Source organism: Telmatherina bonti, assembly GCF_933228915.1.
Source record: "Telmatherina bonti genome assembly, chromosome: 13".
In the NCBI taxonomy this organism is placed as follows: Eukaryota; Metazoa; Chordata; class Actinopteri; order Atheriniformes; family Telmatherinidae; genus Telmatherina; species Telmatherina bonti.
This window is the reverse complement of record NC_136611.1, coordinates 36115925-36140711: the sequence shown is the minus strand read 5'-3', so window position 1 is coordinate 36140711 and position 24787 is coordinate 36115925. Positions and strand designations below refer to the sequence as shown.

Sequence of the window (24787 nt, the reverse complement as noted above, 5' to 3'; positions counted from 1 at the left end):
AATATTCAACCTGATTGGATAACAACATTAATAATGTTGGACAAGAGAATGGAATAGCAAAACAGAAAAAAATTGTCGGTTACAATGAAAAATCATTCCTGATGATGGTATTAAACCTGGGGTAGGTAATATTGGGGACCTTGCAAGATATGAAAATGACGCCCTGTCTTGGCTCCTCCCCTCTGGTTTTGCTCCTCGCATGATCCAAGGCATTTAGCGGGAGGAGGCAAATAAACCGAGCCGAGTCAGAGAAATCCTTCCTGCATTTTCTCAGCCATGTTTGCCTTCCGAGTTTCTTTTTCACTACTTTATATTTTCATCATAACTTCATTATATGAATTTCATTTCATTTCATTAAATGCTATGTGTGTTTAGCTATCAGGTTTGTGATGCGGGAGGGGGAGGAGGGGAGCCGGGAGAAGATTGGTCAGAGTTTTTACAGATTTACAGTAAACTGAGGGGGTCTAACTATATTTCATATTGTTCATGATTGCAGAATGTTTAGACTACTATCAGGATGAGGAACCACTACACCCAGAGTAAACCATAATGTCTGAGCAACATTACCTACTGTAGCTTTGTGTGCTTGTTCAGGTGTGAACTGGTGAATATGATGATTGGATTAATGTTTTGTCCTGTAAAGTTATGGTTTGGTTTCTCTTTGTGCAGATATGGCGTGGCTCCATCACAGCCGAGGTTCCCCCAGACTGGTCCTGGTAGTGGTTTGTGTTGCTCTGCTGCTTGACAACATGTTGCTCACTGTGGTCGGTCAGTAAACACATTTGATTCATGGAATTACATCAGTTACATTCAGACCATTTACAGACCTGTTACAGTCCAGCTAAAACTGATCCATCATGTGATCTACATCAGTGTATAATACCTGTTCACCATAAAATAGCTAACATCTGGTTAGCTAACATCATAGCTAAGATCTAGTTAGCTAAGATCTAGTTAGCTAACATCTGGTTAGCTAACATCATAGCTAACATCTAGTTAGCTAACAGAGGATGCTATTTTTTAATATTGGTGACATTATATCTAAGATCGTACCTGTAGATTACTTCAGTAAAATAAATAAAACCTATTCATGATGGCAGAGAACTGAGAATTGTATGACAAACGTGTGTGGTATCTTGCTATCATGGCTAGCTCAGACCAACAGATACACCTGAAAATTCTGCCAAAGGTAGCACGTTTCACCAGAACACTGCTCTGAATAACTTTGTCTCAGTCCAACCGTGACTAATGGTGAAAAGTGTGAAGATTAAAAGGTTCAACTGAGAGTTTTATGCAGCCGGTGATGAATTGATCTGCTGCAACCAGCGTGACGTAACGACAAACCTGCAGGTCAATGCTGTCGCCCACTGTTAGACTCAGCTAACCCACACTTCACCTCCCGAACCTGAACTTTAAAGTCCACCCTCTCAGTTCAGGGTTGTCTCCTTTTGTTTCATTCTATTCCTTCCCCTCTTCTTCCTCTCTGGTTTTGCATCCTCTGATCTTTCTGTTTGACGTTGTAGCTCTTTATGTTACATTCAGGTGAAACAGACATTTTACATTTATTACTAACTTTTTTTTCTTTATTTTTGAACATAAATATCAAAGCCAGTCTGTTGCTGATATTTAACTTTTCTCACTGTCTTGCTGTTATTGATCAGCAGGCTATCGGCTACTCATCGGGAAGTCTGTATGTCTGCTGTCATATGAATAACTCATTATCATATTAAATTCCCATCAGAAAGCAGCAGAAAGTGTCTGAAAGGAGGTGGAGGAGCGTCAACTCACTGTTTACCACCTTAAATCATTCATCTATCAAGGCTCTCAGTGATTCACAACATAAGAGCCTCCAGTGGGAAAGGACATGTCAGGACTGAAGATCTGGTTTTTCTCTCAGAACTGAGACTAAATCTGAGGATTATTGGTTGTGATAAGGAATCATTTAGGATTTTAAAACCGTGTGAGTCTCCGTTTAAAGTGTTCCTCCTGCTGGCATGTCATCAGACCAAAGCATCAAGTACAGCCATGAATAACAAAATCTGCAGATAAGAGTTTGGATGTGACTGGATCAATAACTCAATCAACTGATCTTCTGTCTGCAGTGCCGATCATCCCCACATTCCTCTATGCCATCGAACATCCCAGTGTGGAGCCACAGACCACCCAGCCCTCACTGCTGGCCAAGCCCAGCCTCAGTGCATCACGCCTGGACAGTGCACTGTCGGATCCCTCCTCCTCCTCCTCCTCCTCCTCCTCCTCCTCCTCCTCCTCCTCCAGCCAGCAGACCTCCAGCTGGACTTCTCTGCTGACTCCATCCAGCCACAGTGAAGCTATCCAGGCTCCAGAGTCAGTGCAGAGTCCCCCCCTGTCTCCTCTGCTGTCCCTGTTTGACAACACCACCTTCAGCCTGCAGGAGACTCCAAACACCAGTCCACGATCCGGTCCAAGGAGCCAGACCAGTCCCACCTCAGACCTGCATATGAATGAGACCAATGCAACGGTAGGTGGTTTCCTTCCCAGGTTTCCTGCCAGAAACCTCTTGATCTTTATTTCTTTGTCTCCTTTTGTTGGTCTTTTATTTCCCCTCTTTCATATAATATCCTCCTTTCCTTTCCTTTCCTCTGTCTTGTTTTTCTTTTCTCTGCTGTAAATTTATTTCCCGTCCCCTCTGCAGGAGCCGTCGTGTCTTCAGGACTATCTGTTTCTAGAGGAGGAAAATGTCCGTGTTGGCTTGTTATTTGCCTCTAAAGCCCTCATCCAGCTGCTTGTCAACCCGTTTGTCGGCCCGCTCACCAACAGGTGAACGTTTATCATCCTGAACATCTCGCAGCAGAGAAACTGAACACTGAAGCATGTGTCATTCTGTCTTTATTTGGATGAAAGTGGGAATAACTGTGTTTGTCTGTAGGATCGGCTATCACATTCCCATGTTCGCAGGTTTTGTCATCATGTTTGTGTCCACCATCAGTAAGTCCTTCTACACATTCTGACGTTGCTGCTTGTTCTGATTTAGTCTCAGTCTGACTGCTTTTGTCTTTCAGTGTTTGCCTTCTCAGGGACCTACGCGCTGCTGTTCTTCGCTCGCTCCCTGCAGGGAATCGGCTCGTCCTTCTCGTCGGTGGCAGGTCGGACCGTCAACATGAATCACACACTGTCTGAGTAAACCTGCAGCCGTCATTCCCGGGAATGTGAACTGGTGCTCCCAACTGAAAATGAAACAGGAATTACACTGAAATGGAGTTAAATGTTCAGATTTAAACACAAAGATGTCAACGTACCAAAGATTAACCAGTGTCAATAAGGTTACAATATTATTAGTGCTGGAGAACAATTAAAATAATCAATTGCATTTAACTGCATGAAAATAATTTTTAATTAATCACCATTAATCACATGGTTCTCACAAAATGATCTTTTTATTTAAAAGGACTGAAAAAAGAAAATGTTGTAAATTTTGTTTTCCAAACATTAAACAAATAAACAACAGTTTTATCTTCACAGTAACAGTTAAATTCATTAATTCCTTACTTAGTCCAGTTCAGGGCGACGGGGAAGCTGGAGTTTATCCCAGCAATGACCAGCCGAGAGGCGGGATAAATCCTGGACAGATCGGCGGTCCATTACAGGCCCAACAGTTAAAATACTTCTGTAAAATCTCATCTTAACTTTTAATAGAATCACATCAAATGTTGATGACAAAGCAGGATGAAAACTTCAGTGTTTACGGATCAAAAGGTCAGAAGTCAGCAGGATGAAGATAAAGCCGTGTGAAGCTGCTTCCTTCTAAACTCAGAGGGAATAAAAGCTGATAAATTCTAGATTCTAGATTCTGACAATGAGATAAATCTTCACAAAATGCTCAGTTGGAACTTCCATCAATGCACGTTTAGTGGCACGTTATGCAGATTTCTGCCTGTTCATTTCTTAACTCAGCATCAAAGCTGGACTGTGATCTCTAGCATCCCTACCCTCCGGTTCCAGGATTAAGAGGTTAACATCCAGTTACATCCAGTTGTAACATCAAGTCTGTAATGTAAACATAGACATGTGGGATCCATAGAGAGTCCAGAAGAATCCAGAAGGCCATGAAAACCTTCTCTATGACCACCAAAGTTGGTTAAGACAATAAACAATGAAAAGGAAGGAAAACAAAGTCCAAAAAAATTGCCAGACTTCCTCCTGAAGAGAGTCTGGCGTCTGAAAGGTACAGTACTTAACTTTCCAGCCTAACAACCAGCGTTTCGGCTTGTTTGATGGTGGCGTCTCTTCTGGAGATGTCGCTGCAACAGCAGCAGAGGCTGAGGAAACTGCACGGAGAACTTCTTCTTCATGACCTTTCTTCTGTGATGTTGCAGCTGAGTTTTGCTTAATGCATCGTGTCACACACTAGCAAGCAGATATAAACACAGCGGCTGTTTTCCATGTACGCTGTGGCTGATTCAGAGAAGAAATGCAGAAGTCATTAGCAGAGGAGAGAAAAAGCAACAGAAGGGGACAGAACAAGAGACAAAGCAAACTTTTACTGGCTGTAGAGATGTCTGAGTCCAGGTAGGATGAAGATAAGCTGGATTAGCCGTTGATAGGGGACGTATCCATGAGAAAATCTGTGAATGTTCTGTACTGCAGTATTTAGTGCTGTGGCACACGAGTGTGCCGTGAGAAATGATCCAGTTTTACCTGAGTGGTCTAAAAAGTGATGAAAGATAATAAAAATCCCTTTTACTTGTGTTTGTCTGATTTCTATTCAAACTCTTTGACAAGATGGACTTTATATTATTAATATGGAATATTTGCTGTAGTGCATCAGCTCCAACAGGGAAAACCTTCATGGAAACATCTGAAGCACTAGATTAATTCAGTATTTCAGAAGTTTTGTGTTTCTTCCTGACTAGAGGGATCACTCTGTCACATAGGGGTTCAGCAGGACATCATCCCGACACATGGATACGGACAGGACGCTCCGATTCATAGAGCTGCTGGAAGGAGATGTTTGTTCTGGCCTGAGATTCTGCATGTGTGTGTTCCTACACAGGGTTGGGAATGTTGGCCAGTGTGTACACAGATGACGAGGAGAGAGGCATCGCCATGGGCATCGCGCTCGGAGGACTGGCCATGGGAGTCCTGAGTGAGACACACACTCATTTATCCATCATAGAAACTGTCTTAAACTCCATCCTACACATGAAATTTACCACAGCTGTGAGTACAAAAACATCTGGATGAATCAAACATGTCCGTCGTAGCAGGTGTGTCAGTAATCAGCTGGTGCATCATCTCATCTACTCATACCAGTTTCAACACCTACATCATCTACTCAGTTTATGGTCATTTCCATCCAGAAACATCTTCATTTAGTTTAGTTTAGTTTATCATTTATTAGTTTAGTTTATCATTTAGTTTAGTTTATCATTTATTAGTTTAATTTATCATTTATTAGTTTAATTGATTATTTATTAGTTTAATTCATCATTTATTAGTTTAGTTTTTCATTTATTAGTTTAGTTTATCATTTATTAGTTTAGTTTATCATTTATTAGTTTAGTTGATTATTTATTAGTTTAATTTATCATTTATTAGTTTAGTTTTTCATTTATTAGTTTAGTTTTTCATTTATTAGTTTAGTTTATCATTTATTAGTTTAGTTTTTCATTTATTAGTTTAGTTTTTCATTTATTAGTTTAGTTGATTATTTATTAGTTTAGTTTATCATTTATTAGTTTAGTTTATCATTTATTAGTTTAGTTTATCATTTATTAGTTTAGTTTTTCATTTATTTAGTTGATTATTTATTAGTTTAGTTGATTATTTATTAGTTTAGTTTATCATTTATTAGTTTAATTCATCATTTATTAGTTTAGTTTTTCATTTATTAGTTTAGTTTATCATTTATTAGTTTAGTTTATCATTTATTAGTTTAGTTGATTATTTATTAGTTTAATTTATCATTTATTAGTTTAGTTTTTCATTTATTAGTTTAGTTTTTCATTTATTAGTTTAGTTTATCATTTATTAGTTTAGTTTTTCATTTATTAGTTTAGTTTTTCATTTATTAGTTTAGTTGATTATTTATTAGTTTAGTTTATCATTTATTAGTTTAGTTTTTCATTTATTAGTTTAGTTTATCATTTATTAGTTTAGTTTTTCATTTATTTAGTTGATTATTTATTAGTTTAGTTGATTATTTATTAGTTTAGTTTATCATTTATTAGTTTAGTTTTTCATTTATTAGTTTAGTTTATCATTTATTAGTTTAGCTTTTCATTTATTAGTTTAGTTTTTCATTTATTAGTTTAGTTGATTATTTATTAGTTTAGTTTATCATTTATTAGTTTAGTTTATCATTTATTAGTTTAGTTTTTCATTTATTAGTTTAGTTTATCATTTATTAGTTTAGTTTATCATTTATTAGTTTAGTTGATTATTTATTAGTTTAATTTATCATTTATTAGTTTAGTTTTTCATTTATTAGTTTAGTTTTTCATTTATTAGTTTAGTTTTTCATTTATTAGTTTAGTTGATTATTTATTAGTTTAATTTATCATTTATTAGTTTAATTTATCATTTATTAGTTTAGTTTATCATTTATTAGTTTAATTTATCATTTATTAGTTTAGTTTATCATTTATTAGTTTAGTTTTTCATTTATTAGTTTAGTTTATCATTTAGTTTAGTTTAGTTTATCATTTATTAGTTTAATTTATCATTTATTAGTTTAATTGATTATTTATTAGTTTAATTTATCATTTATTAGTTTAGTTTTTCATTTATTAGTTTAGTTTATCATTTATTAGTTTAGTTTATCATTTATTAGTTTAGTTGATTATTTATTAGTTTAATTTATCATTTATTTGTTTAGTTTTTCATTTATTAGTTTAGTTTATCATTTATTAGTTTAATTTATCATTTATTAGTTTAATTTATCATTCATTAGTTTAGTTTTTCATTTATTAGTTTAGTTTTTCATTTATTAGTTTAGTTTTTCATTTATTAGTTTAGTTTATCATTTATTAGTTTAATTTATCATTTATTAGTTTAGTTTTTCATTTATTAGTTTAGTTTATCATTTATTAGTTTAGTTTATCATTTATTAGTTTAGTTGATTATTTATTAGTTTAGTTGATTATTTATTAGTTTAATTTATCATTCATTAGTTTAGTTGATTATTTATTAGTTTAATTTATCATTTATTAGTTTAATTTATCATTTATTAGTTTAGTTTATCATTTATTAGTTTAGTTGATTATTTATTAGTTTAATTTATCATTTATTAGTTTAATTTATCATTCATTAGTTTAGTTTTTCATTTATTAGTTTAGTTTATCATTTATTAGTTTAGTTGATTATTTATTAGTTTAATTTATCATTTATTAGTTTAGTTTTTCATTTATTAGTTTAGTTTTTCATTTATTAGTTTAGTTTATCATTTATTAGTTTAGTTGATTATTTATTAGTTTAATTTATCATTTATTAGTTTAGTTTATCATTTATTAGTTTAATTTATCATTTATTAGTTTAGTTTTTCATTTATTAGTTTAGTTTATCATTTAGTTTAGTTTAGTTTATCATTTATTAGTTTAATTTATCATTTATTAGTTTAATTGATTATTTATTAGTTTAGTTGATTATTTATTAGTTTAATTTATCATTTATTTGTTTAGTTTGTCATTTATTAGTTTAGTTTATCATTTATTAGTTTAATTTATCATTTATTAGTTTAGTTTATCATTCATTAGTTTAGTTTTTCATTTATTAGTTTAGTTTTTCATTTATTAGTTTAGTTTATCATTTATTAGTTTAGTTGATTATTTATTAGTTTAATTTATCATTTATTAGTTTAATTTATCATTTATTAGTTTAGTTTATCATTTATTAGTTTAGTTTATCATTTATTAGTTTAGTTGATTATTTATTAGTTTAGTTGATTATTTATTAGTTTAGTTTATTATTTATTAGTTTAGTTGATTATTTATTAGTTTAATTTATCATTTATTAGTTTAGTTTTTCATTTATTAGTTTAGTTTATCATTTATTAGTTTAGTTGATTATTTATTAGTTTAATTTATCATTTATTAGTTTAATTTATCATTCATTAGTTTAGTTTTTCATTTATTAGTTTAGTTGATTATTTATTAGTTTAATTGATCATTTATTAGTTTAATTTATCATTTATTAGTTTAGTTTATCATTTATTAGTTTAGTTTGTCATTTATTAGTTTAGTTTATCATTTATTAGTTTAGTTGATTATTTATTAGTTTAGTTTATTATTTATTAGTTTAGTTTTTCATTCATTAGTTTAGTTGATTATTTATTAGCTTAATTTATCATTTATTAGTTTAGTTTTTAATTTATTAGTTTAGTTTATCATTTATTAGTTTAGTTTATCATTTATTAGTTTAATTTATCATTTATTAGTTTAGTTTTTCATTTATTAGTTTAGTTTATCATTTAGTTTAGTTTAGTTTATCATTTATTAGTTTAATTTATCATTTATTAGTTTAATTGATTATTTATTTGTTTAATTTATCATTTATTAGTTTAGTTTTTCATTTATTAGTTTAATTTATCATTTATTAGTTTAGTTTTTCATTTATTAGTTTAGTTTATCATTTATTAGTTTAGTTTATCATTTATTAGTTTAGTTGATTATTTATTAGTTTAATTTATCATTTATTTGTTTAGTTTGTCATTTATTAGTTTAGTTTATCATTTATTAGTTTAATTTATCATTTATTAGTTTAGTTTATCATTCATTAGTTTAGTTTTTCATTTATTAGTTTAGTTTTTCATTTATTAGTTTAGTTTATCATTTATTAGTTTAGTTGATTATTTATTAGTTTAATTTATCATTTATTAGTTTAATTTATCATTTATTAGTTTAGTTTATCATTTATTAGTTTAGTTTATCATTTATTAGTTTAGTTGATTATTTATTAGTTTAGTTGATTATTTATTAGTTTAATTTATCATTTATTTGTTTAGTTTGTCATTTATTAGTTTAGTTTATCATTTATTAGTTTAATTTATCATTTATTAGTTTAGTTTATCATTCATTAGTTTAGTTTTTCATTTATTAGTTTAGTTTTTCATTTATTAGTTTAGTTTATCATTTATTAGTTTAGTTGATTATTTATTAGTTTAATTTATCATTTATTAGTTTAATTTATCATTTATTAGTTTAGTTTATCATTTATTAGTTTAGTTTATCATTTATTAGTTTAGTTGATTATTTATTAGTTTAGTTGATTATTTATTAGTTTAGTTTATTATTTATTAGTTTAGTTGATTATTTATAAGTTTAATTTATCATTTATTAGTTTAGTTTTTCATTTATTAGTTTAGTTTATCATTTATTAGTTTAGTTGATTATTTATTAGTTTAATTTATCATTTATTAGTTTAATTTATCATTCATTAGTTTAGTTTTTCATTTATTAGTTTAGTTGATTATTTATTAGTTTAATTGATCATTTATTAGTTTAATTTATCATTTATTAGTTTAGTTTATCATTTATTAGTTTAGTTTATCATTTATTAGTTTAGTTTATCATTTATTAGTTTAGTTGATTATTTATTAGTTTAGTTTATTATTTATTAGTTTAGTTTTTCATTCATTAGTTTAGTTGATTATTTATTAGCTTAATTTATCATTTATTAGTTTAGTTTTTAATTTATTAGTTTAGTTTATCATTTATTAGTTTAGTTATCATTTATCATTTAATCAGGTGGAGAAACGGCGCGTCTCTTCCGGCGTCACATGAAAATTGATGGACGAAAAATAATTTCTGTTGAGCTTGAAGCCAAAACCAACAGGAGACAAATATTATTTTACAACCTACTGATACAGTGTGCTGCGAAAAAAAGTTCAACTAAGAAAAGATAAACGCAAAAAAACAGGAGGGTAAGAAAATACCAAGATTCTGATATTTTTCTGTATGATCGATGTTGAGAATCACTGTAGTGATTTAAATGAACAGTTTACAGTTCATGCAAACATTGGCTTCATCATTTCTCAGTAGAAGATGGTAAATTCCACATCGTGTGAAAATGTTCCCACATCAGAATGGACCTGGACCCTCTTCTGCTAAGTTTGCTTGACTATTTAAAGTTTCCATCACATCAGAGTCTGTCCGAACTAAGATCAAACTGTAGTTTCACGGTACTGTCTACAATGTAAATTATGCAAAATGATGGGCGGAGCTTGAACAGGTCACTGGAGCTGACCAATCAGAAGAGGGTGAGCTCTTCCAGTAGGGGTTAGGCTAACAGCATCATGCTAGCTGTGCCAAGATAACTTCTGCAGGACGTTTAATCTCACACACGCACACGCACACGCACACACACACACACACACACACACACCTGTGTACATGAAACATTTTTTCCTACATCGTTCCCCTGAAGAGCAGCTTCCAACGTTTGTTTTTCTGTTCTTCTGTTGTTGCTGTTGAGCTGAACAGCGCCACCTTCATGTAAAATCCTTCACAAATCAAAGATTCTGCAGACAAAGTCACCGACCAAGGGATAGAAAAAGATTCCCATCATCTAACTGGTTGAACTGGTTGTGTATACGTTGTGTTTCAGTCGGCGCTCCGTTCGGCAGCGTCATGTACGACTTTGTGGGGAAGAGCGCCCCCTTTCTGATCCTGGCCTTCCTGGCTGTGTTTGACGGAGGTAAGAAACAGAAACTGTGCTTGGTTTGGTGGGACTGAAGTCTGTGTCTCCAGTCCCACTGAATGGTGGGACTGGATGGATCCTCCATGCTGGGGAACCAGCGGTCTGCTTCCAGCAGTGATGTTTCTGAGCAGGTTCCATCTTCTCTCTGAGTGGCGTCCACGACCGCAGATCAGCTGGAAACAGGAAGTAAAGCAGCGATAAACGTCCCAGAGAACATGGTTCAGCTGATCCTGGGTCAGTTTGGACTTCATATGAACAGAAGTAAAGATGGAACGATGTGAGGAGAGAACAGGTGAGGCGGCACACCTGAGAGCTCCTGTGGAAAGGGTTCCTGGCTGATTCTACTCCATGTACAGATGAGAACGTCAGTAGCTGTTTTTCTATTACGCAGACAGCTGCTCAAGACTTTATGGAAACATTAAAATAAACCCTTACAAATATTGCTAAGAAGCGTTTATACTCTTTCGAGGTGCTTTTCAGACGTGGAGTCATGTGACCAGTTCGTTTCAGATAAAGATGGATGGAGGAGGAGATGGAAATCTTTTTAAAATAAAGACACAAACTCCATCTTAGCAAAAAACCATGAAAAGCCGAGTTTTCCAACGAGTTGGAGAAAGAAACGAGGGAGAAAGCCGCGGAGAATCCTCGGCAAGTGGAAAACCTGACAGAAGCTGCGGTTCTCATAAGATCTCATCCCACACATCGTCCACAATCTTCTGTTTTTATACCAAACATCTGTCAGTGGAAACGTCTGTGGTTGGTTGAAGTTTTAGAGATTTCTTATTTATTTTGGAACTGTGATGGAAATGCAGCTGCTTTCCTCCATCAGGTTGGGATGTTTACTGTTCTCATCCATTCTGGTATGTTCCTGGTTTTACTGGTTTGTCATAGGAACTCCAGTCACATCCAGTTTATTTTCCTCTTCCTGTAATAAATAAATCTACGTCCAGATATTTTCCTGCAGCTGAAAGCAGACGTAGGAAGTGATTTATTCCTGCATATTTAGACATAAATCCAGAATATCTGAACTTATCGACATGAATCAGACGATGAACAGATAATAGATGTGATCACAGATCAATAGTTAAATTAGAAACGTTGAGGATCATGGTGCGGGTTTAATGATCAGTATTTAGGAAACTGATGACAGGTGGAGGAACTTCCAGCACGTAAACACCTGGAACAGCTGGAAACAAGGAAACCTGAACGCTGTTCATTCATCGGTCGATTGGAGGATCAAAGTTAATGATCAGAGTTTCTGCATCCAATCACTTCCTGTCAGCTGATCCATGTCAGGATGTTTCTCTTTATCATGTTTTTAACGTTTACTGGAGAGAAACGTGACAGATGGAAACAGCTGGCGGTTCCCCCAACATGGCTGACGGAGCCACAGTGACATCACATGTTTGTCTACATGTTCATGTTCGTCTCCATGTTCATGTTCGTCTCCATGTTCATGTTCGTCTACATGTTCATGTATTTAGCGTGTCAGGTGTGTATCTGAACCAGCTGTATGTTTCTGTTGCAGTGTTGCAGCTGTGCATCCTGCAGCCCTCAAAGATTTCTCCTGGGGTGAGTCTGCTCGCCAACGTCACATCAGCTAGCTTAGTTTAGCTCAGCTTAGCTTAGCTTATCTTAGCTTAGCTTTGTGCACACAAAACAAAATGAACATCTTACCAGTCACAGCTGGTCTGGCCGTAGTCTGATGGTCTTCCCTCATGGAATGAGTTTTTTTTCCCTTCAAGGTCAAAAGAAAACTGGAGACAAAGTTTCTTCCCTTTCAGGTTATAAGAAGACAAAAAGGTCCTCTCCAAAAAAACAAAAAAAACAATACAATACAATACAACTTTATTTATAAGGCACTTTAAAAAACAACAATGTTGACCAAAGTGCCACGTTATGGAGGGTTAAAAAAAAACAGAATAAGTAACATACATTAGGACAATCTAAAAAAAAAAAAAAAAAAAAAAAAATCAGACATCTAAAAACAATCAAATAAAATAAATAAATAAATAAAAGCAATCAAATTAAAACAATCAAAATAAAATCAGATCTAAAAAGTCAACTTATTGTGTGGAAAGCTAGCTTAAACAAATGGGTCTTCAGTACAGATTTAAAAGCAGATACAGTGGAGGCCTTCCTGGCTGTGAAAACTGCTGAATTTAAAGGCCAGTTTGAACACACATTGTGATTCTTTTTATTAAAGGGAAATATTATTTTCCATAAAATACATGTTAGACAGATTTTATTTAAATATCAACCTCAATGTTTTGTTTTGTTTTTTAGTAAATTTGGACTGAAAATAAAATGTCCAAATCCCAAACCTGTATTTAATGAGAGAAAAAACAAACCGTGGCATTGTGTAACTAAACACGGTTAAAAGGTTTCAAACCATTTACATAATTGCATATTTGATCATTTTGATTAGGATGGAAGGTAATGGAAGGGATTTGACTAAATATGGGATTTTTTTTAATAGGAGTTCTTTGTTTTCCTAATCCTCTGACTGTTAAAAGGACTAAAGTTACTTACCAGGGCTGAGCTGAAAAAGCTAATCTTCTATGATTTTTGCCTTTTTTTAAGCCATAATGAAATAAAAAATTAAATGAAAAATACTTTATTAATCCCCAAAGGGAAATTCAATATATAAATACTAAACGTGATGAATAATAACATATATTAAAAAAAATAATAATACTGAACTTTAGAAAGTTTTTCCGCTTTTGCGACCCCGACAACAGCTAATCCAGCATCATCTTTGTCCTGTTTCTTCTCGGAGATCTCTTCAGCCGGTAAAAGTCAGTCTGATGTTGGATCTTGTGTTTCAGAGCGTGGAGGGAACTCCGTTGCTGACTCTGCTGAAAGATCCGTACATCCTCATCAGTGCAGGTGAGACTCTTCCCGAGACTGTTGCTATGCGACCACCTGTCCCATGTGACCTGGCTGCGACTCTGTCTGCAGGATCTCTGTGCTTTGCTAACATGGGCGTGGCGATCCTGGAGCCAACTCTACCCATCTGGATGATGCAGACCATGTGCTCGCCAAAATGGCAACTAGGTACGAGCCCCCTCACACAAGCCCAGTTTTCTTCTTCACTACTTGTTTAACAGTCATACTTCCCTCCACCAAGTCTGTGCAGGTCCCTTCTTTCCTCATGAACCCTCTGATGTGTGAATTATTGAAAAACAGGGGCACATTTTTCTCACATGCAATGTTTTACTCCTACAGACATGTACAGACACACTTTTGTTTGTCTTTAACATTATTTAACGCTTTATTTAACTCATTCTATAGAAATATTAAAAAAATATATATTATCATATTTATATAATAATCTATTAAAATTGACATGTATCATTTTCTCATCCTGTTCACCACTGAGGTAAACTTACATGTGCATGTATATATAATTTTATACAATATTAGTTTATTCTGCAGTGAATGGCAGTGTGTTGGGTGACTCTCCTAATGTTCATTGAAGTGGCAAAATTGCAAATATACCATACCATTCTCCCATTTATTGAATTTCCCTTTGGGGATTAATAAAGTATTTTTCATTTCATTCATTTAATTTAATCCTCACTAATTATTATCCTAGAAAGCAGCTAAATAGGCGTCCACTGTGGTGGACACAATGCATGAAAAGGTTAAACTCATCATAGGTTGTTTATATTCTGTATGTATGGTTTTATAATGAAGAGATGAATCTATAAGTTGTCAGACCCTGGTGTTGTTAATGGTCCAATAACATTTTTACATTTTCATCTTGGTGTCAGATGTCCAACAACATTGTTTTCAAAGTGCTTTACCCTCGATTTGGCCTTGGCTCTTAATTTTAGCCATTCTGAAGGTCTCTAGTGCAGGGGGGCCCAGTGCAGACCACAAAATCTGCTATCCTACAACTTTTAGATGCAACCCACATCCAACAGAGCTGAATCAAATTATTCAATTCCCTCATCGACATGTCATTCAGCTCCTCTGAGCTGAATAACCAGCCATTCATTTGATTCAGGTTTGTTGGAGAAGGGTTACATTGAAAAGTTGAAGGACAGAAGATCTCGAGGACCGGACTTGCTGTCTCTGCTCTAGTGACTGATCTGATGGTTAATTCTCGAGAGGGTTAGCTAGGTGGGGGGTGGGGTCAGTGATAATATCTGCTACCAGTAAAGTGGTTTTTAACCTTCATGAGGCGACAAGAGGAAGGATCTCAGACTCACCAGTTTGAGCAAACATTTACTAAAACCAAGCAGGAGAGGTGACCATTTTCATATTTTTGAGCCTCATACACAAGATAAGAAGATATGGAGAAAACCTTTACGAAGAGAATTCTGCATATTATGGCATATCACTTCAATTTTTAAAAAAAATTTTAAAAAAAAATTTTATTTAGCATTCTAAAGTGAATTAAAAAAATATTTTCTTCTGTCATTTTTCAAAATAAAAGCACAGTAATTGAAAGATAGAACTCATTTGCTGTATATTTACTTTTATCTCTTCATTATAAAATGTATTAGTAGCCTTTGCTATTTATTTAATATACTGTTTATTAATTCATTTTATTTATTTATACATTTACGAACACATTTCATGTCAGAATCTCAGACCTGGTCATTTTAAGTGGACAAACATAAATAATTTGTTATTATTAATTTACTTCTCTATAAATCACGGGATCTTCAATAAATTAAATCCCAGATACTGTCAAACTGTCCGTCTTACAACAGTTAGCTTGCTGAGCTCATCCTAAAGTCAAAGTAAAAAGTTTAAAGTCTGAGAAAATCAGACTTGTTCATGGAAATGTGATGGGTGTCGTTGGATTTCTGGGTTTCAGAATGAAATAATTTCTGGAAAACTCCTGGTGCCTTTTAGATCTTTATCATGTCAGTTAAACACATTAATCATCTTCCATCTCAACTGTGAATGTTAGGACTCAGGTTAGACCAGAAGTAATCTGACTTGTCTGTTGTCGTGGTAATGCTAATTATTTTAGCTTCACAAAGTTCAGCATGAACAAGTCGTTCAACGTAAACGTCCATGCTGAATGCTGTGTGTTGTGTTGTAGGTGTGGCCTTCCTCCCTGCCAGCGTGTCCTACCTGATAGGAACAAACCTGTTTGGAGTTCTGGCCAATAAGATGGGACGGTTTGTGTGTTTTCTTTTACCTGTGAGGATTCAGGAGTTTTTCTGTGATGTAGCTTCTGACTGAAGAGGCTGTATTAGTAGAACATGGTCATTTGTATAAAATACCAATGAACTCTCATCTAGTTTCTCATGTACAAACTTAACCGATGAAAACTGGGAGCGCTGTCTTGGCTATTTCCATGGTTATCAGTAGCCTGGAAAATCTACAGGGAGGAACTATGGCCGCAGAGCTGAAGCACAGCAGAGAGGGAGAAGACTTTGCTTTTTAAAAAAGTTTTTCTGTTCACCAAGTTCTGTTTGTATTAACTTTTCTTTGGGCACTCACTGAAATACAAGAAAATTAAAAATTTCAACCATAGAAACCATTATAATATTGGAGTATATTTCAAAACTGGACCTCAGTTTCGAGGCAGAACTCAGCTCTGTGGGACAGTTTAATACTTTGAGAAACACTAAATCAAAAAACGAATACTAGACAACATGAGAGGAACATCACAACAATGAGTTTAAATCAGAAAACAAATAACAACCCCAAACAGTGTTCTCAAATTTTATGCTGAAGACCCATCTCAGTGAAGTATCTGGGATGTAAACTGATTTTTGATGACTGGTATGGAGAACTCCGTGTATTCCTATGATTTCATGGACTAATATGCAGAGGCATTTTGTATGTCCAATGGTTCTGTCAAGTATGGCCATTTGCCAAATAAAGGGTGAATGTAAAACAATCTTGGAAATGCCAAATAAGAAACACAGATAAGCATGACATGGAAAAAACTAAAAGCATCAAAGGAAACAGGAGTTTAGTCTTTTTTTATTAGTGGAAAGGGAAGAATAAAAAATGGTAAATCAAATGCCATTAATAAATTTCTTTCTAGATTTTATTCATGTTTAGGTCAGATAAAGATTAATGAAAGTTTTTGTCTTTAAAATGAGGGTGTACCTGTCATATATATAGTAATAAGACTTTTGTTTCATGGCAAACATGAGAAGAAAATAAATCTTGAGATAGAGCTGACCTGATCTGGCAGCTTTATGTCTAAACTCTACTAAAGCTTCAGAAAACACAGGTTAAGCTTGCTTCTTCTGTTTTTAAGCTTTACTGTGATTACGCTGTGCTGTGGTTCACATAAGGAAGTCTTTTCCTGGGAATTCATCCAGATTTTAAATCAGCATATTATATCTTCTGGAAAGTGGACTCTTCAGTCCTGTAAAGGCCTGATCCTGCTGGTTTGTTGTGAAACTTTTTACTGGAAGTGACTGAAAAGTGTTTCTGTGTCTCCAGGTGGCTGTGCTCCATGTTGGGAATGTTTATTGTTGGCATCAGTCTATTGTGTGTGAGTATGAGGTCCACAAAACTAAAAAAAAAAAACATCCCACCCACCAATCTATCCACCAACCTACTCACCAACTTTCCAACCAACCTATCAACCAATCAGCCAACTTATCCACCAACCTACTCACCAACCTTCCAACCAACATATCTACCAACCTACTCACCAACATACCACCAACTAATCCAACTAATCTACCAACCAACCCACAAACCTATTTACCAACTTACCACCAACCAATCAACCAACTTATCCACCAACCTACCCACTAACCTTTTAACCAACCTATCGACCAACCAACTTATCCACCAACCTACTCACCAACCTTCCAACCAACCTATCTACCAACCTATTAACCAACTAACCAACCTACCCACCAACATAACACCAACTTATATAGCAACCAACCAACCAACAAACCTATTTACCAATTTACCACCAACCAATCAACCAACTTATCCACCAACCTACCCAACAACCTTCCAGCCAACCTATCACCCACCAATCAATCAACCAACCAACCTACCTACTTACCAACCAACCTATCTACCAATCAAATAGGTTCATTATGTCTACTCTGGCTTTAGATATAAGATTTCTTTTTCATCGGACTTTGAATGTTTTAGAAAGGATCTGGTTTTACCTTTGACATATTTTGACTGTCACTTCAGTCTTCTTCAGAAACACCAGTCTATGTCCGTCATGACATGTCTTTATGAGTATGCTGGTGGTGGAACGCTGGTGGATTCCTGGAAGTGTAGCTAAAGGTCAATCTGACAGATTCACCTGGTGAGCCATGCCTCCCGTTGCCAGCTCCTTTTTAAAATAAAATAAAAAGAAATCTTATATCTATCCATCAACCTATTCAACAACCCATCCATCCATCCATCCATCCATCCAACAGTCTGTGACAGATTGTATATTTAATGTTAACAGTGTAAATTAGTGTGTATCAACATGACTGTGTTTCAGGTTCCTTCTGCCACCAGCATATATGGTCTGATTGGACCAAACGGGGGTCTAGGATTTGCTATAGGTGACTTTCTGGTGACTGTGACATACATACATACATATTGATCATGATGTGTGTAAGAAACTGACATTTTCCTTGTGGTATTTCAGGTATGGTTGACTCCTCCATGATGGCCATAATGGGTTACCTGGTTGACATTCGCCATGCCTCAGTCTACGGCAGCGTGTACGCTATCGCTGATGTGGCGCTCTGCATGGGCTTTGCTATAGGTAACAAGAGGAGATGATGGGGAGGTGATAATGGGAAGGACAAAATAGGAGTAGAGATGATGAGAAAGAGAAGATAAAGAGGAGAAACTCGGAAAACAGTTTAATGTAATTTATTGTGATAACATAGAAGGCCCTCCCTGTTGTTCCAGGACCGTCCACTGGGGGCGCTCTGGTTCAGGCAGTGGGGTTTCCATGTCTAATGGTGTTCATCGGAGTCATCAACATCCTTTACGCTCCTCTCTGCTTCCTGTTACGTAATCCTGCTGTCCGAGAGGAGAAAATGGTAAATGTGAGATAAATCTGCTCAGAAGAACCTTGACACTCTGCAGGTCCATAAATCCACCAAATGGTTTCTAACTAAAAGTGGTCCAAACAGATTAGTGGTTTCCTGTACTGAAAGACTTGGTATCGATCCAACACCAAGTAAATAAAGGGCCAGTATCATCAATAACACAAATACTGAAACTGATCTGGACTCCAACAAGCCAGATCCAGATGTTTCAGAACGTTTGAGGTTGTTCAACACTCAGGTGTCACTGGTCTGTCTGGGTTCAAGTTCTTTACAGTATGATCCAGGGTTAATTCATCCAGTCCAGGATGTGGTGTAATGTAATGTGGTGTAGTCAAGCCCAGTTCAGATTCAGGATAGTCTAGTCCAGTCTAAGGTAGTCCAGGATAATCAGTTCTATCCAGTCTAATCCACAGTACAACAGTCCAGCCATTTAAGGGTAGTCCAGTCCATAGTAGTCCAGTCGAGGATAGTCTTTTTCAGTTCAGGGTAGGCCAGGGTAGTGTAGTCCAGTCAACGATAGTTTCGCTCAGTCGAGACCACTCTATGATAGTCCAGTACAGTCCAGGGTAGTGTAGTCCAGATATGGATATATATGTTGTGGAATTGGACTTTCTGAAGTTTTTATCAGTCAAGCCAAATATCAGGTCACTGCAGAGAGAGAAACCTGAGTGATGTGTTTCCTTGGTGGTTTCAGCTGACAGTTGTCATGGTTACAGTGGGATCCAGCGAGGAAGATGTTTACATCTAGATGTACTTCAATGGCCCAGAGTTTAATCAAATAGAAAATACTACATATTCTGAAGCGCAAAGAGAACTGACAAAAGATTAATGTCTGGATAAAGAACCAGACATTAAGCTGCTGGAGGATCAGGTGTGTTGGAGCTGGTAAACATATAAAACCTGCAGGACCAGAGTTGTTGACCATGATTCTATGAAAATATTGCCCACGGTCTGCATGGATGTTGTTTTAGTCGCACGGTGAAGTAGATGAGCTCAGATTCAGAGTTTGTCAGCAAGTTGCAGCACATCAGTAGGAAGTGTGTGTGTTTGTGTGATGCAGAAGCCAAAGCACGTGTGTGTGATGTCATTACAAAGAGTTTAGACTGATCACAGATCAGAGACGACGACCTTCAAAGCTGCAGTAGAAACATTTCAGCTCATAAACTGTCCTGCAGACAGCTTCACATAGCCGCAACATAAATCTGTTCAGATGCCAAAAATCCCACATCAGCTTTAAATGTAGGTTCAGTCATAAAAGCACCATAGAAGAAGACAGGATACATGCAGTTATCTGTAGTGCATCCTGACTGCACCTGAGGCCAATGGATTCTCTCACACGTGAAAACATTTTTATGTCCTCTGACAGCCACTGCACATTCGCTGCTCTGCTGTATCCGTATTCACCACTAGGTGGCGGTAATTCTGTACACTGGACTGTTAACGTAAAATGGTTAAACTAACAAACTATTAAAAAACACGGAAAACAGAACGCAATCAAACAAATATAAAATATGACAAAGCAGAAACAGGTAGGTTAAACTCAGACACTGTACTACGTAAAGTTCTGTAAACCGGATTTAAACAAGGCTTTATTTACATGCTGACTCAACTTTGTGTTTTGTGTGTATTACAGGCGATCATTGACCAAGAGTGTGTGATGCACAGGAAAAGCTACAACACAAACAAAGAGAGCCGTGACTTTCCTCTGAGCGACTACAGCGAAGAAGAAGAAACAGAGGAGTGACATGCATATCATCTGCAAACATATTTAACTTTCATTGTCGCCCTTAGTTTGGTCAGTCAGAGCAGCTACTTCACTTATATCAACGCTCTAAACCTGAATTCCGATTTGTCTTCATGTGTCTGTCCTACTCTGATGTTAGCACCAATCTGAACGGTGGCTGAGTTGTACATTAATATCGTTGCACAAGTCAGATCAAAACGTTCAATTGATTCTACCATGCTTGTGTTCCCTGCTTTGCTGGAACCAGAAAACTGTAACCTGAATCCATTATGATCATGACAAGTCAAATATTTTACTCTCTCCAGCCCAGCCCTCATGGGACACTACAAGTAAAGACATTGTCTCTCTCAGTGCTAGGCTATCATAAATATGATTAGTTTTTCCTCCATTTAAAGAGCATTTATTAATTTAATTATTAAGTATTCTTTGTGATAGACACTTCTAAACTCATCATTTCTGATTTCTGCAGGTGTGTAAGTTAAATATTAATTTATTTTTCACATTTAACATTAAAAATGTAGCTCAAAGTTCTTCACAGGGAAAGCAGGTTCTTTCATTTTTAACATAAAGAACGTGTTAGTAGTTATGACTACTTATGATTTAAGTAGTCATAACTTCTTAAATCGGAAACTGCCGTGTTTAACAAACATCACTTACAATAAATCTTAAAGTGAATGCTAACCGTAAAGGCGACGTGGAGATGATTAGCCAAATAAGATAACTCTGCTATATTCGGCTAAAGAGGCTGACCTGAAAAGGGTTAGCCAAATAAGCTAACACAAGCTATGTCCCTCTTTTGTTTGATATACCTGAATCCAACTTTTTAAATAAATACATGAGTAAATTAAAGTAGAATAACCGTAAAGAAACCCCCAGGATTTCTCATCCATGTTTTGGATAGATTTTTAGCTTTTGCTAACCTGAAGGATCAGATTCATTGTGCAACTTGCGTATTTTCAATGTTACTGCTCAGGTTTTTGTTTGTTTTGCTGATATTTTGGTCATCTTCACAAGGGTTCAGAAAAATATGCATTTCTGTATTTTCAGTGGGTATGTGCATAATTTCCGACTCAGCTTTTATGCTAAGTCCCGTTGCTTAAAATGCTAAGTCATGCTGCTTAAAATGCTAAGTCATGCTGAGTCGTGTTGCTTAAAATGCTTAGGATCTATTGTATCTTTGAATCAATATGTTCTTTAAACTTCTGATGGAAGTTTAAAATAATTTGGTGAATATTTTCATTCAGTTGTTGCAGCCACAAAGAAATAACACAGAAAATCACAAGAATTTAGTATTTCTGTATGTTTATTCATAGCATTTCACGTTTGTTGCAGACACATCGGTCCATGACAGCCATTTTTAAAAAACAGCAACATTCCTGACAGTAACAGACATCCATCCCACTGCTTCCAGAAACAGGAAAAGTACCTTAGGTCAATCAGTTATGCCACAGCCAAAACAATTAGTTATATTTTGTAGTCCACTAATCAAGACATGAATTTATACATAAAATTCCTCAACACAGTATGAAAAGTAGAAGCATGTAGCTTCTCGTCCATCTTGGAAGAGATAACATCATGAAATACCACCTGCAACCTTTTGTCATTTTAACTTTACAGGAACTGCACCGTAAATTAGCAGCATAAAAACAGTGTAGTACGTTCTATTTTCTCATCTGTACACACAACACAGAATATTGTTTACAGCATCATCATCATCACATAAATCTTTCTGATTATATGACCTAAATATTTAACTTTGTACACCATATTTAAAACTCCAGTAGGTAATGTTGCTCAGAGACATGTTCCTCTGGGTGAAGTGGTTCCTCGTCCTGATAGTAGTCTATACATTCTGTCATCATGAACAATAAGAAATATAGTTAGACCCCTCAGTTTACTGTAAATCTGTAAAAACTCTGACCAATCCAAATGTTCCGACCCAAATGGAGTTGTTCATTTCTTATATTTCGTAGCTTCTTCTCCCGGCTCCCCTCTTCCCCCTCTCGCAGCGCATACCTGACAGCCACACCCTGCATATAAACAGTGTGTTAGGATGAAAATACAAAGTAGTGAAGAAGAAACTCGGAAGGCAAACATGGCTGAGAAAATGCAGGAAGGATTTCCCGACCCGGCTCGGTTTATTTGCCTCCTCCTGCTAAACAGCCGAGAAAGAGAAAATCGTTGGTGGAAAAAGCTGCAAACTCGAAAAACACTTGGAGAGCGCAAACCTCCGCCACGGCCTTTAAAAAGTTCCTGGATCCAAACAGTTATCTGGATCACCACCAAAATTAGTTCAGTTATTCCTTTTCACACTTCCAACAAGTCCTGAAAATTTAATTAAAATCTGTCCATAACTTTTTGAGTTATCTTGAACACAGACAGATAGGTGCCAGTAAAAACATAACCTCATTGGCGGAGGTAAGAAACAAGCCTTGGATCACGCAAGGAGCAAAACCAGAGGGGGAGGAGCCAAGACATGGTGCCACTTTCACATCCTGCTAGCTCCCCAACATCACCTACCCCAGCTTTAACTCCTGCTACGCTAAATAAAATGAGAGGAATCATAATTTCCTCCTCGGTTCTACCAATCATGGCAGAACTCGCACAGACTGGAAGCAGCTGCTGAAAACCAGTGTTGCAGGGAGACCGAATAACCAAGTTGTCTGCGTACATCAGATTGTTAATGAGACAATTATTTACATCCAGGTTTAAATTCTAGAAAGATCATCCATGTACATGCTAAAAAGCACAGGTGAACCCTGTCGAGCCATGTTATGCCTCTTTCCCATTAGTATCGTCTCAACTTGTCTCAGCTTGGTCCTTTTTGTTTTCCATTACAAATTAGTACCAGGTCTAAAATGGGCGGGATTTGTGTCAAATCACTGTGTCGTCAGCATTGTGCACGACAAAAGAACAAAAACCCAAATGACAATAAATAAATGTAAATAAAACCAAGTCAAAAACACTAGCTCTTAGCCAGTACTGGCTTTCCAATTATAGCTTTTAGCTTGGCTAGTGGTTAGCGCTAACTAATATTAACTGATATTAGCCGACATTAACGGTCACACAGAATGCAGAAGAGTATGAAGTCATCATTCATCATTAACTAGCTGTTATTATTGTTATTATTACTTCAATTTATTTATTATCTCCTCTACACCTACGAATAACTAATGTAAACAATGGAAATCCACTCATCATCCACCAATACCCTCTCCAACACGGTAGTGGCCGAGTCAACACCGACTGTCTTCCCATTGCTTGCCGGTCGCTGACCATAAGTTGTATCCATTTGTAGGAACCACTTCCAGTCTCGTCTGTTTGATCCACTCCGACCATTGTGGTCCTTGACCTGCTGATAGTCACCTTGGAGCTTTTTCAGCTTCTTTCAACACTGCTGAGAACTCCTTTGCTCACCGTAGACATTGAGTCAGAAAGCTTTTAATAAATTTTTTCATTTCGTGTCGCTCCATCTAGTTCCCTCTGCATCCTTTCCTCAGCAACCAAGCAAAGAAATGTCTCCACCTCAGTGTTGGACCACAGAGCACTTTTGTAGCGGCATTGCTTATCACGTAACGTAAACAACTTGCGAGTCGCTCTTCCAGTGGTCACTCTGTGACCCTGACCTCTGATTGGCTGGATTGGATGCGCCCCTGACCAATGGCGGCATGCAGTCTGGCGATGTCACACACAATCCGACTCAGCTCGCTTAGAACCTGGGCTGAGGAGTTACAAAAAAAGTACCGGTTAACGGGTACAAAAGCCGAGTGGAAAACCCTACAAACTGAGCCGAGGCGAGTTGAGTTGAGACCAGCTGATACTGATGGAAAAGGGACATTATTTATTAGAAATGGTGCAGAGATGTTGCTTTCCCAGTTAGCTTGTGAGACTGTAAAATTCCTATCAGACACAAAGGAACCCCTCACTGTTCCATTTAGGTAAACAAATGACACCAAGTAACTCTGCCAATGGCTTTGGAAGCATCTAAAAACGCACGAATACTGCAGTATTTTATTTTATACTTGGTGGCACTTTCCTTCAATGCGTACATACAATGATCCATACTGTGCTCGTGTTTAAAACCAACCTGTCTGTGACTGCAGATTATCTTCCTAAATTTTACTCTCTGGGGTTGTGATTCCAGACAGTCTGGGTTTTCAGTTTTCTGCTTCAGGTCCTGTACCCACCACCACCTGCTGGATCTGCCTTCTGATGTCGATGGTGGGACAAGACCACACCCACTTTCCCTGTCTTCACAAACTCCGCCCACATTTCATCTCACACATTGAGCTTCAGTAAACGGACCATGTAATGTAAATTTTTTACCTTTAATCAATCCAGACAACAGATTGTTGAAAAT

At 35.7% G+C, this 24787-nt stretch overlaps 1 protein-coding gene across 1 annotated transcript; it reads left to right on the top strand.

The window, feature by feature from the left end:
* Window positions 1-671: 671 nt before the first annotated feature.
* On the top strand, window positions 672-20427 carry slc18a1 (solute carrier family 18 member A1; the record flags this gene model as incomplete). Its single annotated transcript, XM_079251746.1, has 17 exons — window positions 672-768; window positions 2103-2220; window positions 2320-2500; window positions 2675-2799; window positions 2909-2967; window positions 3042-3125; window positions 5033-5125; window positions 10582-10671; window positions 12203-12246; window positions 13503-13563; window positions 13636-13731; window positions 15737-15815; window positions 17101-17152; window positions 18122-18185; window positions 18272-18391; window positions 18541-18674; window positions 20317-20427. 17 exons carry the CDS (start codon window positions 672-674, stop codon window positions 20425-20427), a joined length of 1608 nt encoding a protein of 535 aa, XP_079107872.1.
* Window positions 20428-24787: the final 4360 nt, after the last annotated feature.